This window comes from Clarias gariepinus, chromosome 12, assembly GCF_024256425.1.
Source record: "Clarias gariepinus isolate MV-2021 ecotype Netherlands chromosome 12, CGAR_prim_01v2, whole genome shotgun sequence".
Classification (NCBI taxonomy): domain Eukaryota; kingdom Metazoa; phylum Chordata; class Actinopteri; order Siluriformes; family Clariidae; genus Clarias; species Clarias gariepinus.
This window is the reverse complement of record NC_071111.1, coordinates 2749273-2769056: the sequence shown is the minus strand read 5'-3', so window position 1 is coordinate 2769056 and position 19784 is coordinate 2749273. Positions and strand designations below refer to the sequence as shown.

The following is a 19784-nucleotide window of genomic DNA, read 5'->3' as shown; positions in this document are numbered from 1 at the left end:
TTCTTAAGTTCTATATCTAAATAAAGTGCAGCAAAGACACGCCTCTGTTACAGATAATCTCCGCCCACATGTGTTTGATTTCTGTGTCCAACATGCTGTCATTATAATCAATGTGAACTTTACACTGGACCCTGGCAGTGCAGTCCATTACAATACATATTTATTACATAAAGCTTAAACATATAGAATAATTACAATATTTAATCAGAAAATGTATTTATTTTTTATAAATGTTTCGATTAAAACTATTTTACCTGCGCAGGTGACTCCAGCATCACCACTATGATCACAGTCATTTCTCCCCCAGTCTGCTGAGTTACAGTTCTTCAGTGTCGACTCTGATCCATTACAGCCCACATCATCCATCCAGATTGATCCTGAACCTGGTCCAAAGTGTGTGAGATACTGCATGTCTACCGGCTCCCCACACTGCAGCTCTCTACACACCACTGCAGCGTCTCTCATATCCCAGCTATTATTACACACTGTTCCCCACTGTCCACCATGAAGAACCTCCACTCTCCCAGCACAGCGACTTTCTCCATTCACCAACCTCACAGTGCCTGAGAGAGAGAGAGAGAGAGGGCTATATAACATTTGTCTTTTAATTTATTGATTAAGCAGTCAAGTTTTTTTATTTATTTTTACACATGAATAAAACTGTTGCATTGTTACATCTATCATTTAATATAGACCTAAGCTGCATTAAGGAATTACAAAATGTATTTAAAAAAAAACAGCAAGTTACCCAAACTCCATTCTTAAAACAATAAAGCTATTTGTTAAATGAAGGTGAAATGTTACTATATGAAAGAAGTATGTAGAGGTTTGTGCAGACGACAGGTAGAAGCCAGAAGCAGTGCTAATGTCAGAACTGATATTACTGGAAAATTTAACAAATGGTGTCCGATCAGTGCATAGTTACAGACCTGTATGATTTATAGAGGATTAAAGCTGGATTATAAATCTGTTTCTCTTGTCAGAAAAATGGACGTTTACACTTGAACTATTATAGGACTGAGCTCATGGTCACCACTGGCTCTGCTTGTCTGTAATTAAGACTTCAGCCTCTTTAGGGATTCAACCCAAGGACCATGCTGGGTGCCCCCATGCATTGCATTCTCCTCCAGTGTAAAATCTATCGCATGGGTGGCACCACAGACACACAGACACGTGACGAGGTGTTACAGGATAAAGGGAAAGAAAAAGGCATGGTCTTAAGGAAAATTGGAAAGAAAAGGATTATAAAGAGAGAGCAAGTAAAAAAGGGAAGGAAAGTTGTGAAGGTGTGCATGTGCGGGTCTGGAGCCAGTGCTCATGGCAGACAATGTGACAGATGGACTTCCTGTTTTCTTATGTTTAATAAAAGTCTCTCATGGTTGTATAATTCCAGGTAAAATTTAAATATGTTAGAAATACATTTAGTTTAATGTAATAATATACATCTTATAAATCAGTTTTTATGTCCTACATGACACTTTACCATACAGATAAAAACCTTAACCTAGGCCTCAGTCTCTGTGCCACCCCAAAGTGAGTGCTGGGCCCAGCCTGGCCACCCCTATGAAAAAAGTCTGGCTCTGCAACTGCCTGTCATAATGAACCTCCTGCAAATGGACCCTTACTCAGGCTCAGTCAGCTCTTTGGTAGAGTCACACCAGGCTTTACATTTAAATAAAGACAAAATGGAATTAAAATAATGTGTGGATAGAATTACATTTAAATCATGCTGATAATCTAACTCATTGTTTTTATTCCCTAAATTTAGTAGTTTACCTGAGCAGATGACTCCAGCATCAAAAACATGACCACAGCCATCCCCTCTACCACCAGACATACAGCTCTTCAGTGTTGACTCTGATCCACTACAGCCCACACTAATCATCCAGATTGGTCCTGATCCTGGTCCAAACTGCTGCACATTTACAGCCTCCCCACAGCGCAGCTCTCTACACACCACTGCAACATCATTCATATCCCAGTTATAACCACATACTGTTCCCCACTGCTTCCCCTGAAGTATCTCCACTCTCCCAGCACAGCGACTTTCACCATCCACCAACCTCAGACTGTCTGAGAGAGAGAGAGAGAGAGAGAGAGGGGGGTTATTATCTTACACACACACACACAGCATTTGAGTTTGTGCGATTGCTGGCTTCTCAAGTTCAAGTTCAAGTAGGCTTTATTGTCATGTTAACCATATACAGTTAGTACACAGTGAAACGAAACAACGTTCCTCCAGGACCACAGTGCTACATGCAACATAAATTTACAACATAAATTAACAGAAACACTAAACTAGCTAACCAAGAGGCCTAGTTAGCTGGCTAGCAGAGACAGGACAGAGAGACCTAACATAAATTACAACATAAATTAACAAAAACTAACTAGCTAAGTATAACATTTTTATAGATAACATAAAGTGCACATACAAATGTGCAAACGAGCAACAACAAAGTGACAGTGCGCAACCACGACATAACAGAGCATAAAATATGGTGTTGAGGTAGTGGGTAAACAAAAACATTCCTTAACACAGCAGCAAGAGTTGAGGAATTAGTGCAAAAAGTAGTCCAGTAATGATCATTGTGCAAAAGAGATAAACAGTGAAGCATTTACAGGTTGGTGTGTACGATAATTTGGTGGTGTAGGTCAGTGTGTCTGCACTTGTGTTGATTAGTCAGTCCAGTCCCAATATTTTGAGGTAGTTGAGTTAAGCTGTGTGATAATGTTTGTGTTAGTGTGTGTGTGTGTGTGTGTGTGTGTGTGTGTGTGTTTATCAGTCCAGTCTCTTTCTGTTGAGGAGACGGATGGCTTGTGGAAAAAAGCTGTTGCACAGTCTGGATGTGTGTGCCCGAATGCTTCGGTACCTTTTTCCAGATGGCAGAAGTGTGAAGTGTGTGTGAGAGGGGTGTGTCCGGTCAGCCACAATGCTGGTGGCTTTGCGGATGCAGCGTGTGATGTAGATGTCTTCAATAGAGGGGAGAGAGACCCCAATGATCTTCTCCGCTGTCCTCACTATCCGCTGTAGGGTTTTGCGGTCCGATATGGCACAATTCCCAAACCAGACAGTGATGCAGCCGCTCAGGATGCTCTTGATAGTCTCGATAAAGAAGAGACGCTGTTGGGCTTTCTTGTGTAGGGAACTGGTGTTGAGGGACCAGCTGAGGTCCTTCTCCAGGTGGACACCCAGGAATTTGGTGCTTTCGACGATTCCCACAGAGGAGCCGTTGATGCTCAGCGGAGAATGGTCGCCTCGTGTCCTCCTAAAGTCAACAATCATCTCCTTTGTCTTGTCAACATTTAGAGACGCTGAGTGGCGTTATATAACTACAGACTGACGCCTCAGCCATCAGTTCATTCTCTCAAGGATTAATGAGCCGCGCTCCGTTAAAGCTGCACATAGTAGCGGATAAAATCAAGTCAAACATTGTAGTTAAACGAATTCATAATCACAGTATTAAAATTACAGTACAAATGTAGAATTTAAATTTTATTAAATCTTATTAGGTTTGAATTTAAGCAAATTAAAACTTAACAGTGGGCCTTTATATTTTATCATGTGTAATTATAAAAGCTACGCATGTATGTTTTTGTCATCTTATATTTTGTGTTCTTTAAATTTGTAGTAGATTTATTAACTGAAATAAATGAAAATAAATGACCATAAAAATTCTAACATTGTCAGGACGTGCTACTGCGTCAGCAGATGTCGATGTGTTTTTGAAAAACTATATAATAAACCTATATAAGCTACATAGCCTTTATAAGACTTTACTTTTATTTAAGTGCACGCAGTGTTGCCAACTCGTCAGTAAGGAAAGTAGCTATTGGCTGTTGTAGAAGTCGCTAGAAGTCGCTAGATGACGTCATCACGTAATTTGCATAATGCAATTCTGTCATATGGCTTTCATAAAGTTACGTGACACTTATTTGAAGCTTGAAATATGGTAAGAATGTGTATTTGTATCTGACAAACCCATTTGTAACATTTCGACTTTTATCTCATAACATTGAGTTTATTCTTGTAGATTTACATTTTTTTTTTATTTTTAACGTGGCACTAAAGCTCCATCGTACCGTCGTAGTTTTTATACATCGATATATAAATATATATTACTATATATATTACCATTTTTTTCATATTTAGCAGATGTTTTTATCCAAAGGGACTTATAAATGAGGACATTTAAAGGAATTAAAATCAACAAAAGAGCAAAGACATGCAAATGCTATGCCATGTCTCAGTTAGCTTATACACAGTGCATTTAGCAAATGCTGATGATAGAATAGAAAAAGAATAATACATGCTTATGGTAGGCCTCTGTTTTTATTTTTTAATATATATAATAGCCTTAATAAAAAAACAGGAAAGCTAGTGTTATTAGTTTAGTTTTTTTAATGTCACAATTCCTACCCTCCTCCTTTACCCGGGCTTGGGACCGGCAAAAGTAACCCAAATGAGACACTTTGGCGGAGTATTTTTTTTGTTGTTGTTTGTTTGTTTTTCTGTTGTTGTTTTTTTTTTGCTTGTTTTTTTTATCTTTATAATCTTATAATCCACTTAGAATCTTAAAACATGAACAGTTTAACCATAACATTGTAACATTTTTTAAATACCATCTACATTAACAATTTAACAGAGTAGTCCAAATTTTTTTGTTTTTTCCAGACCCCCCTCAACACTAACACTAGTTAACACTAGGGGGGGGGGGCTCCTGCGAGAGGACAGCCCTGTCTGTGAGTGCTTTGGGACGGGGGAGGGGCCGGCGGCGGCAGCTGCTGTGGCAAGTTGAGAAGAGTCAGTACAGACACATCAGAGTCTCCAAAAGTCTCCAGTAACACAAGGCCTGGCCTGGCCTCGGGGACGTTACGCTTCTTCCTCCGCCTCCCGGCTTTGAGGACATCGCGCCAGATCCTCAGCCGCCGGACGCAGCGAGCGTCACTCCAGCTCCTCTGCCTGGCCTCGGGGACGTCACGCTTCTTCCTCCGCCTCCCGGCTTTGAGGACGTCGCTCCAGCTCCGCCGCCGCCGCCCAGCTCAGCGGACGTCGCTCCAGCTCCTCAGCCGCCGCCGAGCGTCGCTCCAGCTCCTCAGCCGCTCATGCGGGCTTGGATTACGCAGGCTTTGCGGCCCTGCTCGCGAGAGGAGATCGACCGCCTCAGTGTTGGGGGTCCAGACTGGGACTGCTGGGGTGGGAGTCCGGGTCCTCCGGTTTTTTAAAGGGGGGGTACTGTAAGGATTAACCCCTAGAGGGCGCCAAAGCTCCCAAAGACTGTTCTTTATGTTTGTAGTTTTGTTTGCTTGAGTGGGAACTGCATGTCCCAGGTTGCACCTCGGTCAGGTGACGTAGGCATTCACCTGAACCGAGGCAAGCAATTAAGTTTAGTATAAATAGCCTGACTGAACTTCAGTCAGGCGTCTAGCTTTTGTTGTTACAGTTATACAGTATGATTTATGTCGGTGTGATTTTGTGTTCTTTAAAATAAAAGCCATTACTAAACCCCCAGCTCGCCTCCTGCACTTATGCCACCAAAACGAGACACCGATTAAGGAATCATGACACATATAAATTTGTGTTTGTTATATTTCTGGGAAAGAGAATATAAATTTATTTATACAAATTTATAAATTTGTATAAATAAAATCTTATAAATCTCTTATAAATCTCTCATATCAGCGCATATCATGCATTGTGCTATGTTGTTCGTATACACTTTTACTTTTGCCCTTCTAATCTCCACTTTGATAAAAATGCTCCCGATATGAGCCGACACGAGCTCATATTGTTTCATAAAGAGAGGCGACATATACTTGCTGATTAAACACTGCCATCTTTTTAAAGTGAAAGTGCACGCGATATGAGCAGCTTTAATTATTGATAATTAAATAATTATTAAATTGTGGACATAAACAGCAAAAATAACAATATTATTTTACTTTTAATTATTATCATGTTATTGAATGATTGTTGGAACCTGAAGCCCTTCGTGTAGATTCATGCCACGAGTCATTTTATCATACAAAGATTATTACGTTGTGCTCAGACCACTAAGCGTCTGTGGATTCCAAAACTTTTTTACCGTTTTTTAATCACTGGAATGGAAGAGATAAAAAGTTTCCTTATCATAACACGCCTTGTATTGTTTTTAATCGCTCGATACACAACGCATCATTTTTAATGCTATTTTACTAAGGGAAAAATACAAATGGAATCATTTTATTTTATTTTTTTAATTTTTTTTTAAATTAAATTTAAAATGTAAACCATTAAAAACAGTGTAGAGTGATTAATAACATGCATGTTATGATAAGAAAAATCTCTTTCCAGGGATTAAAAACGGTAACAATGTCAATTTTAGAATGTAGAATCCAGAATATTTTAAATTTACACAAATTTAAGAAGAGGTCTGAAGCAAGATCCAAGATCCTCCAGTTTGCTGAAACCATGCACAGTGAGGAGGGGTGCATTTTAATTTCTCCGAGTGTAAAGGTGAGAACAGCTGATTTACACCTGGGGAGGGTGTATTATTTGCATTTGAATGTGTCTGACATTGCAAACCGCACACTGCAAGAACAACAACCTAAAGTAAATAAGAAAATTATGATGCCGGATCAAACTTTTTAAAAATATTATTGATTTAGTGTGTGTTAAAAAAAAACTTGTCACCAAAAATTTAACAGATGAGGACTCATGTCCATCAATCTGATATACAGTATGCTGGAGAAACTCCCAGGTGGGAAGACACTGCTTTGTGTATTTAACATCTAAGACAAAAATAAATAAATAAAATAAACATTAACAACTTCCACTAAAGAGTCTGAAACACAGAGTACAGGATGCGTCACATAACCACAATATATTATACTATAACCATATTATACCAAAAATAGAAGTGTATATTTAAGTTATTTTAATGTTCTGTTCTGTAGGTCTATTTTCCCAGTTATTTCTATATAAAAATTTTGATGTCTTTAAATGTAATTTTTTTCATAATAACAATAAACCGATACAAACAGAAGCTATATAACAGTTTATTCTTTGTACAAATAAAATCGTTAGATCATTAATGATTTTTCACAAAGTACCAGGAAGTTTAGACAGTTTTTGTCTTAATACATTAATTCATTATTTTAAAAACTGCATTTTGTATTTTCTCCAGTTAAAATCATCTGAGTAATCAAATATGTAAAACACTAAGAAATAGGAAGAGGGTTCATATACACACATTTATAAATGTAAGACCACTCCAGGAAATTTTCCTCATCCCAGTTGATGTAGTGAGAAGTGTGTGATGTGTTAGTGTGAATAATGAGTGTGTACTTACCAGCTGCTGTGAGTGTGAGTGTGGATGAGAGAAGAATAAAAGTCAGACAGATTTCCATCTCCCTCCTCACTGTACACGATGTGTTCACCTCCACTCACCCAGAGAGACAGAGAGAAGTGTGTCCCCTCACTCAGCCCCCTACAGAGAGAGAGAGAGAGAGAGAGAGAGAGAGAGAGACCAATCACACTCAACATTACCTTATTAGAAAAAACATCATACAGACTAAATAACAAATCAGAGGCGGCATCTTTCACTTTCTCCATATATATCAATATAACATCAGCGCTGATGAACAGAGCTCCGCCTCCTGTCTCTGAGGGGTGTGACTGATGAACAGAGCTCCGCCTCCTGTCTCTGAGGGGTGTGACTGATGAACAGAGCTCCGCCTCCTGTCTCTGAGGGGTGTGAGTGATGAACAGAGCTCGGCCTCCTGTCTCTGAGGGGTGTGACTGATGAACAGAGCTCCGCCTCCTGTCTCTGAGGTGTGTGAGTGATGAGAGTCGACCACAGAGAGAGGAAGCACTCAGCTGTCATACAGCATTAATGCCTGACACCTGCACAGAGCAAATACACACACTGATAAACCAGTGCAGCACACACACACACACACACACACAATACATTTAGGCATTTGGCAGACGCTCTTATCCAGAGCGAGTTACATTTTTATCTCATTACACATCTGAGCAGTTGAGGGTTAAGGGCCACGCTCAGGGGCAACATGGTGGTTGTGGGGTTTGAACCTGAGATCTTCCGAACTGTAGTCCAATGCCTTAACCACTGAGCTACCCCTGGCCCAGTATTGGCCCAATACAACTACAATTGGGAAATATACCTTCTACACCAGGGGTGGGCAATTATTTTCCCCCAGGGGCCAAATTAGAAGCAGAAAATATTGTAGAGGGCCGGACCAAAAGTTTGAAATCTACTTTGGTTAATAATTTTATTTCTTCGTTAAAATAAGTAAATGGCATTGTTTACAGAAGCTGGTAAGAGTATGTTATAGTTATAGATATAGATAATATACACTGTGTTCCAAATTATTATGCAAATTGGATGTAAGTGTCATAAACATTACATGTTTAATTTTTAAATTAAACCCATGGATGGTGTTGTGTCTCGGGGCTCTTTGGATCACTGGAATAAATCTCACACACCTGTGATAATTAGTTTGCCAGATAAACCCAATCAAAGGAAAAGTACTGAAGAAGGTTGTTCCACATTATTAAGCAGGCCACAGGTTTCAAGCAATATGAGAAAGAAAAAGGATCTCTCTGCTGCCAAAAAGCGTCAAATGGTGCAATGCCTTGGACAAGGTATGAAAACATTAGATATTTCAAGAAGATTCAGTGTACAGACCGGTTCGTGCAGATAAAGGCAGAATGAGGAAGGTTACTATGGAGTTAATTATGTGCCAAAATTTAACAAACAAACACAATCTGCTTTGCAAAGAAAAAAACGACTTTCTCACAAATGCGGCGAACGTATTTTCTCACAAATGCAATGGAACAACTTTCTCTTCCAAAACAGCAGATGGCGCTATCGGTCAATTTACTCTATTCTCCCGAGACCTCAAACAACGTGTTTATATGGTTTACCCTTATGTCCCAGAGGAATATGAGTGGGGAACAGTTTTGAGGTGTCTATTATATATCCAGACAGCCAGACATATTAACACTCCACTATCTTTAGGATAGAGCCCTGTGGGGGAATACAGTTATATCAAACCACAGTTACATTTTAATTAACTATTGAAGGCTAAAAGAACTGCCATTGGCTTTTTATATCCATAACGGATGTATGCAACATGCATAACGGATGTATGCAACATAATGCATCAAAATCTTTTATAATTAGTGATCATATCTACACTTAAATAATCTTTAACAAAGTTATAAGGGGGGGAAATATTATAATTAATATAATATAATATAAAAATTATAATTCACACTAAATTACAGACAGAATGCTATTACAAACCAGATTGTAAAAAGTTTCATAAATTTCATGCAATCTAATACAATGATTCTTGCATCTTACTGTATCTACACCTCACGCTGCAACAGCTGTCTACAATGTATGATTGTACTACAGACACAGATTATTTAAATGTAGATATGATCACTAATTATAGTTAATAATTCAATAGTTCATTAAAATGCAACTGTGGTTTGATATAACTGTATTCCCCTACAGGGCTCCATCCTAAACATAGTGGATTGTTAATATGTCTGACTGTCTGGATATATAATAGACACCTCAAAACTGTTCCCCACTCATATTCCTCTGGGACATAAGGGTAAACCATATAAACACGTTGTTTGAGGTCTCGGGAGAATAGAGTAAATTGACCGATAGCGCCATCTTCTGTTTTGGAAGAGGAAGTTGTTCCATTGCATTTGTGAGAAAATACGGAGGGTGCATTTGTGAGAAAGTCGATTTTTTTTCTTTGCAAAGCAGATTGTGTTTGTTTGCAAAACGCTGCATTTATGAGAAAGTCGTTTTTTTCTTTGCAAAGCAGATTGTGTTTGTTTGTTAAATTTTGGCACATAATTAACTCCATAGGTTACCTACTATTCAGCCACCCCTAACCAATGCTCACAAGCAGAAACGGTTGCAGTGGGCCCAGGCATACATGAAGACTAATTTTTAAACAGTCTTGTTTACTGATGAGTGTCATGCAACCCTGGATGGTCCAGATGGATGAAGTAGATGGTTGGTGGCTGGCCACCATGTCCCAACAAGGCTGCGACATTAGCAAGAAGGTGCCAGAGTCATGTTTTGGGCTGGAATCATGGGGAGAGAGCTGGTAGACCCCTGTAGGGTCCCTGAAGGTGTGAAAATGACCTCGGCAAAGTATATTGACTGACCACTTTCTTTCATGGTAATAAAAGAAGAACCGTGCCTTCCGCAACAAAATCATCTTCATGCATCTCATGCTGCAAAGAATACCTCTGTGTCATTGGCTGCTATGGGCATAAAAGATCATGGTGTGGCCTCCATCCTCCCCTGACCTCAAACCCAATACCTTTGGAGCATCCTCAAGCCAAAGATCTATGAGGGTGGGAGGCGGTTTGCATCAAAACAGCAGCTCTGGGAGGCTATTCTAACATCCTGCAAAGAAATTCAACCAGAAACTTTCCAAAAACTCACAAGTTCAATGGATGCAAGGATTGTGAAGGTGATATTAAAGAAGGGGTCCTATGTTAAGATGTAACATGCCCTGTTATAATGTTTTTACTTAAAATAGTTTTTGATTTCAGTAAATATGACCTCCTAAAGCTGCAAATTCAACCAAAGCACATTTTTAGTTCTATACAACCTATAAAATGTTTTAACTCTGTTGTGCATAATAATTTGGAACAGTGCGTTTTCAGTTTTTTATTTTTGAAATAAATATTGTTATCAATAGGACGAATAAAATTCAAATTATACACTAATGGTTGATAACTAGAAAATTATACTGACTGACATTTGCATTGACTAATTATGAAAATCAGAGAAATATATAATTTGCGTAATAATTTGGAACACGGTGTAGATAATGAGAAAGTGAGGTTGTTTTACAAAAAAAATGAATTTATTCAGTGAAATTATGCAAAACAATGGAAAGTGTGCAACATTTGTAACCCTTTTCAGTCACATTAACACCACAATACTTATTAACTTTCTTAACTTTCTATTAAGATACCACAATGTCTTTGTATGCCAATAATAATGTAACATAACTCACAACATTTTTGTCCAACTGCCAAACAGTGCTGAAGTAAACATGTTTCAGTGTTTTTTTCTTGTTCATTGAGAGAAATCTAGCCTCTGTTGAGCTTTAACAAGTGCATCAAAGTCAGGTTAAATGTTTTAGGTGGAGATGTGATCATGGGCCAGTCAGAATCGGGCTGCGGGCCGCATTTGGCCCACAAGCCTTAGAATGCCCGGGTCTGTTCTACACACAATAATAATCAGTAATAATATAATGTTATATTTAAATAAATAATTTGAACAATTTATAGACTTTTTAAAAGTTTAACATTTACTTCCTAAGCATTTTTACCCCATTTTCGATAAATTTGACTGTTTCAGAAAGTATTCTTTAATTTTTATCTAAATATTATTTTTACAGTGGACACACAAAACCAAACATACTATAGTAAATATTATTATTATCACTATTATTAATAATAAAAAAACACATTGAGTGTACAGTTTTTAGAAGGATGGCAGAAAAGCTCTTCAAAACTGTGATTTCTCTTTAATGAAATGTCTTTTTTAATAAAGTGACCTGCTGAGGGCGCTGTTAGGATACTTCAGAATTGTGGGAGATTTTTATTCTTCCACTTGTTTATGCTACCTAATTTAAAATATTAAACAAAAGCTGTATCTCAAGTTAAAGAACCAAAGAATGACTCAGGACTCAGATCTGAATGAAGTAAGTAGGATTTATTGCAGCAATAAAGCCCAAGTTAGCGGTACTTGAATGTTTAGGTCATAAACCCCAGAATGATCAAGTGCTGACTGTCAGATAGTTACAGTACATGTTGCTAATATATTAATGTAGCCCAGTTTGTTGAATACAATGTTATCAAACTTCAGACATTTATATGTTTATAAGTAACTGAAAAATACACAAATGTCTGGACATGTCAGAATCTCTTCAGGGCATCAAAACACCTCCAGACTCCTAAGGGTTAATAGCATATTTCATCCATTAGATTACAGTAAAGCACTTCAGTTTAGGAAAACTTTTTTTTAATTGACCTACTGAGGGCGCTGTAATTAGGCAGCTGCTTAATAATAATAATAAGAAGAGGAAGAAGAAGAAGAAGAATGTTTTAAATATGACTATTTGTGAAAGAAAAAATGCCATAATATATAAATCCATAAATAATAATAGAGACACAACTCCTGAATAGTGTTTATGTCTGGAGTTATGATGTGTGTAAAGTTGGTGTAAGTCATCATGTGTTTAAGTCTGAATAAGAGACATTATTTTTTAAAAAATAATATAAATGTTTTTTTATTATGTGAGTTTGTGTATTTATCTTTGTTTCTGAGAATAAAATAGAATCTTTATTGTTATTGTACAAGAACAGAGACATTTGATTTGCAATTTTAAAAAAAAGTCCTAAAATAAACACAATAAAAACATAAACATGGTGCAGTAGAGCAGTATACACTTGTGTGATATTAATTTTTTCCCTGCATGTGATTTACTCAACTCAAACACAGATCATCACAATATACAAAAATAATAAACATTAAAACACTTTCATTTCATTAATTGTATAAAATAGATGATTGTTACACAATAGGAGAAAAAGCGAATAAAACTCTGCATAATGCAAAATATTAAATTGTTCTCATTCTGCGAGGCTAAAAAGTCACCTTTACTTGTATATTGTTTATTAAGATGTAACGTTAAAATTAACGAGCCGTCAATCATTAAAAAGTGAGAATATTGAATAAAACCTGAGATCACAAAACAAACATTTGAGAATATTAAAGAAATATTAGATTATTAAACAAAATCCTGAGAATAAAGAAAGAAATTGGAGAGTTTGAAGGAAACCTGAGAATTTCACATGAAAATCTGAGAATCCGTAATGAAACTTCCAACATACACAGCTCCCTAATAGAGACTGCAACAAAACATTCATTTCAATGATATGTTTTATAGTTAAACACACAGCATGAAACCTAGACGTATATATTGCTTGCATATTGTTTACAAAGACAAGATATTCAGATGAATTGTCAGAAATGTGTTGTAAAAGGAAAGCTGGAAACATTTGGTTCAGTAATAATGGAGCTGATTTAACTCTCCCTAATCTATTTGCTAATAACAAGGTGAGAAAATGAACATGGTTCAGAATGCATGAAATTATTGGAAGTAGAATCAAATCATTGTTTGTGTTTATAAAAGTTGAAATGTAATTTCCTGAGAAAAGGCCTTTGGGGGCGTGTCTCAGTCACATGGTCCCTGTCTTTCTGAGATTTCTCCTCCACCTCATCATATTCTGTAAAATAAACACATTTACCTCTTTAATATCTCCTTTGTATTGGATTAATAGTCATTGTTTTGTAAAACCTTCAAATACAGGAAATGATGCACTATGTAGGATTTCTTTGATCTTTAAACAATAAATGAAGAGAATAGAGGACATTTATCAGATGAGTTTTCTTAATATTAACACAGGCCATGTGTATAAGATGTTATAGAGATGTCCATCAAATTTCACTTCATTTTACAAACTGATTCAACTGTAGAAATGCTACAAAACAATAATACATTTTACATAGTATTACATTTCTATTTTCCTGTTAAATGTTTGGAATAATTAGATTCCAGTCCTTACAAGATTGTGTTTATAAAAGTAAAAGAGCCATAAATATACAGGTCTTATCTAAAGTGTGTAATAAATCTGGCTGCACTTGTTAAATGACAGAACAGAGATTTGTTCTAAAAACAGTCAGCTGATGTTTATATTATATATCACAGGTAATATTTACAGTAGGTCTTATCTAAACTCTTTAATAAATGCACTTGTTAAATGACAGAACAGAGAGAACATTTGTTCTAAAAACTCTTCTGAAAGTTGATATTTATTATATACCATATATAATCTAATCATATATAATCTAATCTTTGACTTTGCTGCCTGTGCACTTATGTACATTACAGAATAAACAAGAAGTCACTCACCTTCTGTCTCTCCTCCATCCTGTTCCTCAGTGATGACATCATCATAATCTTCTGGATTGTCTAATCAACAAATAGATGAAGAAGTAATAAACCAGTGTGTGTGTTGATCTTATAGTAAAATACTGAGTTACTGAGTAGAACACGACGTTTATATGAAAAATAAAAATAACAGAAATAATTTAAATATATAAACTATTACATATTAACTTGATTATACTGATTTTATATTAACACTAAATTAAAATAGGATTCCATGCAAGTGAGGAGCGAAAAGTAACTATTTAAATATATACACTATTAAATTATAAGAGTTTAATGATGTTTTATTGTCTACCAGCTGCTGTAGTGAGAAAAAGGATTAACCAATAGGAACGGTGCATTTTCCCATTAGTGTGTGAAAGCTACTAGCCAGAGACTCCACTATAACCACTGAGATATGGAGGTGAGAGCTGATGAAGTCGCCTGCTGGAGCTTTACTGCAGTAAGAGGAGAAGAAATTATATCACTCTTTATAAGGTGGAATTTTAGCCCTTCAGACATTTATTTATTTATTTATTCATTTAATTATTTATTTTTTAGTAAAAATATTATAAATGTATTTCAAAGCACCATGATTAAATTTTTTTATTTGTTTAGTTGTAGATTGTGATGTTAAAATCTCATTTAACAGCCATTTTTATTTTTATGTCCTCATCAGTGCCGCCCGTCCAACAGGTAATACAGACGGTCACCCAGGGCCCCGCCTTACGACAAGGGCCCCGCCCACATATTAAAAGTGTTTCCTTCTCACCACAATAGAACGTCAATACATTAACATGTCGTTGTATTCACAACTCATCGACCTATTAAACATGATATAATTTACAACCACTGTTAGTAAAAATTACCCACCATATTAAATAAAAAGGATTTATTAAAGGAAGCTCTGTATAATTAATACATGACAAATTGCTGAAAACGATACTAAAACAAAACGATAGTATAAATAAAAGCATAAAGTATTTGAAATATACACAGAAGCCACACATACTAATTTGCATAACCACCGCCTGTGATATACTGGGAGAACTGGAGAGCCGTAATGATCGTAGTATTCGTGCACATAGATTCCACTATATCTCTTCAAATTCCTCACGTATGATAGAAAGTCAAAGACGTCCTAAAAATCTCCTATTTTAGATCTTCCCTTAACATTTATTAATGTTTTATTGTTTATTAGTCAGTGGCATGACAGAAAATGTGCTGTCAAAAATAAATTTTAATATTTAAGGTAATATGGATTTAACTGATGTTAACTGAGACTCAGCCTGAGGCAGTCTATGAGGAGATCAACCACAGATACATCACTAGAAGAATCACGAGCTCCACTCAAAGAGGTGAGTGATATGTGGACTGTTCTACATCACACTTATTGTATTCCATTTAAACTTGGAGCTGAAATTCACTGCATGCAAATGATCAAATCACTCAATACTAAATACACCCCTCAATGCAAACTCAGTGATTAAAGCAGGATTTTACCCCAAATACAGTCTGATTCATTTATTTACAAACATATTATTAAAATAAGTGAAATGTGCAGTTAAAGTATATTGGGTTTAGAAACGGAATTCTGCTGATAAACATCTATTAAAGAGGTCCAATTATGGACAAAAAAAAAGACTTTAGTTTTCTTTAAAAATAGATTTAATTTTTTTTATTTCTAATTGATTCGTAAACAACTCGTGTAAGGCAGTTCGAAGATTCAGTCCGTCTAAACCCCTCCTTTCTGTTCCATTACTACTACTCCCCCCGCCCCCGCTCTTTCCCGGCTGTTCCTTTAAAGGCAGGTCAGGGAATGGGCACTTAAAACTCGCGAAGTGGCACGGCGCATGCACACTTCACGTGTGCGGATGCATTGGATGCGTGTGCAGAGAAAAAATGCCTCCGCACACACGAAGTGCGCATGCACCTTGCCACTTCGCGAGTTTTAAGTTCAGTTTTGGTGAATTATGGTGAATAAACAAGTTAAGTGGGCGGAGTGTGTGTGTGTGTGGCCTCTCACAAAGTCGTCTGTCTCGGTGCTGATTTTACACGGTGCAATTTTTTATCTATGTGATCCACACTGATGTTATTTTAATTCGAAATGTCACGGCAAACTCACAACCCCACAGGCCGGCACTGAACCTCATCACATACAGACTGATTTAACTGTTAGTGTTTTCAATTTATTTGGAATGTTTATGCTCTAAGAAAAAATAGTTTAACTATAATAATAATAATAATAATAATAATAATAATAATAGTAGTAGTAGTAAGGAAAAAAGATTAAGTATAATGTTTTGTAATTCATTTTACCAGTTTACCTGTTGAAAGAATAAAATTATAATTATTTTATTTATTAATTAAATAAAATTTAACATTGTTAAAAAATAAATTATATATACTTGGTCTCCTGTGTGACCACTAGGTGCAATTCACATTAAATATTTTAATAAATAAATAAATAAATAGATTAATTAATAATAACATATATAATTAAAATATATTATATTAAATATATCATATATATTTTTGCTTGTATGAATTTTATTTCTACATTTAAATATTTGTAAATAATAATTAAACTGTAATATTACATGAGTGTAAGTGCTATATGTACATATATGGAGCTCATGTGTATTTCCCTTCCTCTGTGGCAGTACCACTCTGGGCCAGTAGGGGCACCTTACATATGAATCTCATTTAAGGGCTTAAAATCTTAACACTTTATAACTTGTTGCTTCTTTTCATCACCATTTTTAAATTTAGTTTGGATTTGCTCAAGTGGAAATTTTTGTAAAAGTTTATAATTATATGTTACAGGAAACAGATTAAATAAAAAAGCCATTAAACATTATTCAATTAATTTTTGTTCAGTGATATTAATGTAGATTAAAAATATTGTTAAATTGCTTAATTCATTATATACAAATACATTTTACTGAATTGTTTTACATGTGGGTGTGGCTTATATTAAATGCAGCAGATGGGGCACTAATTCTAATAATTAATTTTAAAAAATGGTATTAAACTATTAGTATTTAAACAAATACATTTAAGGACTTTAAGATAAAATGATAGACAGAAGTAATTTTATTAATGACAATAATTACATTATTTACTTCTAAATTGTTTTAGATGTGGGTGTGACTTGTATCGCAGCAGCATTATGAAAATAAATATATATATAAATTTAATTAAACTTTATGTTAAAAAGAAAGTCGTGTGTGATTATTTAAAATTAAATGCATGAATTAATTCCCCACATTATGAATTGTTGAGTTCTTTTAGATGTGAGTGTGACTTCTGTCAAATGCAGCAGACGAGATGTTGTTGATGTTAATCAGCATTTAGCGTCTCAGCACTGTGAGCTCTTGGAGCTACACTTTACTACACTTATAGCAAGACTTTTTTGTTGTGTGTTTGTTTTTCATCAGTTAATGTGGAGCGTCTGCTGTACACGTCCCTGTGGATGAGCCGTTACTATAGAAACCATAATGTAGTGGAACGAGTGCATTAATATAAACCTGTGATTTACAGCTGCAGTATGTCAGAGCTGCTGTTATAGAAAATTAATCAACATCAATCAGAATGCAGAATTCAGCAGCACATTGTTTAAAGTTTATTATAGAAATGTTTAAGGGGATTTTTTTAATAACAGAGAAACTCCCTGACCTGTGGTGATGTTTGTGTTTGTTTCAGCCGTAACTGCATCATCATAGTTCTCGGACACGTCCTCTGTCAGAATGTAGAGATAAAAGCTATTAAATCCACATGAATGTCATTAATGATCATTTGGATGCTTGTGGATGCAACACTGTCACATTATTATCATACCTGTCAGTATAACTGACTTCTGATCAGCTGTAATGGCCTCATCATAATTCTCAGCTTCATCCTCTACACCAAAACACAGAGATTTAAAGAGATTTAAAGTTTACTGAAGTGGCAGTTTGTACACTGTGGATTTGATGACACAATGCGAAATGACATCGTATACATGTCAAAAATGTCACTACACACAAATCAATAAACAAACTGATCTGCAGTGTGTGTGTGTGTGTGTGTGCTCTCTAAAACAAATCCCAAAACAGAAGCACACCCTCCACGTTATCAGCGATGGGTCCAGCAGTGACGGCATCATCGTAGTCCTCTGGTGGCTCAACTCTTCCTGTATCACCTAAATGAAATAAAAGCAGAGGCTCTGTACAAACAGCTCCATCACATTCTGACCTCATGGTTTAATGTCAAGTCACTCAATTCATCTGATCAGTTAACAACTGCACCCACTTATGAAGTCACTGGTGTCGATGACATCATCATAATACTCAGCCTTTTCTCCAATCCCAGACTTTACTGGAAAAAGAAGAGTTTGTGTGTTTGGGCTTTTAAACACATTTATACTCAATAAAATCCTCATCCAAAGAAGCTTTGATAAATGTGATAAGAGGGATTTCAGAAGCTTAAAGTAAGATAAGGTTGATTGTGAGATCTCATGTGTCAGCATTAAAACACTGGAGTTACTGTAATTCTTCTATACATCATAATCACGTCTCAGAAAGGACACATTTAGTCATTTCTCATCTTTAATTGCAATTCGAATATCTTTCAGTTAATGGAGTCAGACAAACTCACACTCTGGCCTTTTTTACCTGAGAGAAGCTCATCATCCACATGCTCATACCCAGAATGCTGTTCTTCAGAGAGGAGACTTCCTGTTAGAGGAGAGCAGAACAGGCATCAGACACACACACACACACACACACCGGGTGTAAGGCAGGGAGATGGGGGGTGCACCTGCACAGGAAAGCCTGCACGAATGCATGCACGCTCAAACACACACACACACACACACACACACACAGAGGCTTTTTCAGACGTATGATATTTAACATTTGGAGTTTTATCAGTTCATAACAGACAGTCTTTCTGTCCAGTGGCCACATTGGCAGATATTTATCTCTCTATTTATCTCTCTATTTATCTCTTTCTTTCTTTCTTTCTTTCTGGCGGTGCTGAAGGTGAGTTCCCCCAGGACACCATACACACTAGAACCTCCACTGTTTCTGTAATTCAGACACACCTCACCTTTATGTAAATGTTCCTCACGGTTTCATTCAGACATGCCTCGAGACCGCGCGGTAAAACACACAGTACCAGCGTGATCTTTGCCATTCTCGTGAGATTCTATTGTACAAGTGAGGTCTAACAAAATTCATCAAAAACTACCCATACAACCAGCCGGGGTCGAAAATATTCTGAAGCAAAAATCCAACAATCAAAACGGCACTATGGGGGAACTAGAGTCTGTTTCTCTGGGATTTTACATTTATACTGGAACTGGAGAGAGAGAGTGTGTGTGTGTGTGTGTGTCTGTGTGCGTGCTTGTGTGTCTGAGAGAGAGAGAGAGCGAGAGAGAGTGAGAGGGAGAAAGTGTGTGTGTATGTGTGTGTGTGTGAGTGAGAGAGAGAGAGAGAGAGAGTGTGTGTGTGTGGATGTGTGTGTGTTTGTGAGACAGGATGTGTGTGTGAAAGAAAGTGTGTGCTTCTAGTGCGTTTTCTTCGCGTTAATTTTACGCTTCGGAGGACCAGATATATCCGATGATCCTACATGCTATACATAGGGAAATGCAAAATAAAAAATAATAATTGTTAAAAAACTTACGCGGAAATTTTCGCATTTCTTTATAAACCACAAAAAAAAAACTTTCTTTAATCCAACGTTGTGCAGTCAGA

The 19784-nt window shown here is 36.4% G+C and overlaps 1 protein-coding gene across 1 annotated transcript in view; it reads right to left on the bottom strand.

Moving 5' to 3' along the window:
• Positions 1-12863: 12863 nt before the first annotated feature.
• The window catches only part of LOC128534670 (scavenger receptor cysteine-rich type 1 protein M130-like), a 54060-nt gene continuing 47139 nt past the window's right edge, over positions 12864-19784 (bottom strand). Inside the window, exons 15-21 of the mRNA XM_053509114.1 lie at positions 18702-18764; positions 18340-18405; positions 18152-18229; positions 17887-17949; positions 17725-17787; positions 14029-14088; positions 12864-13342 (exon numbers count right to left, since the gene is read on the bottom strand). Of these exons, the coding sequence (XP_053365089.1) occupies positions 13227-13342; positions 14029-14088; positions 17725-17787; positions 17887-17949; positions 18152-18229; positions 18340-18405; positions 18702-18764 (509 nt within the window). The 3' untranslated portion in view covers positions 12864-13226. The remainder of the gene's footprint in view (positions 13343-14028; positions 14089-17724; positions 17788-17886; positions 17950-18151; positions 18230-18339; positions 18406-18701; positions 18765-19784) is intronic.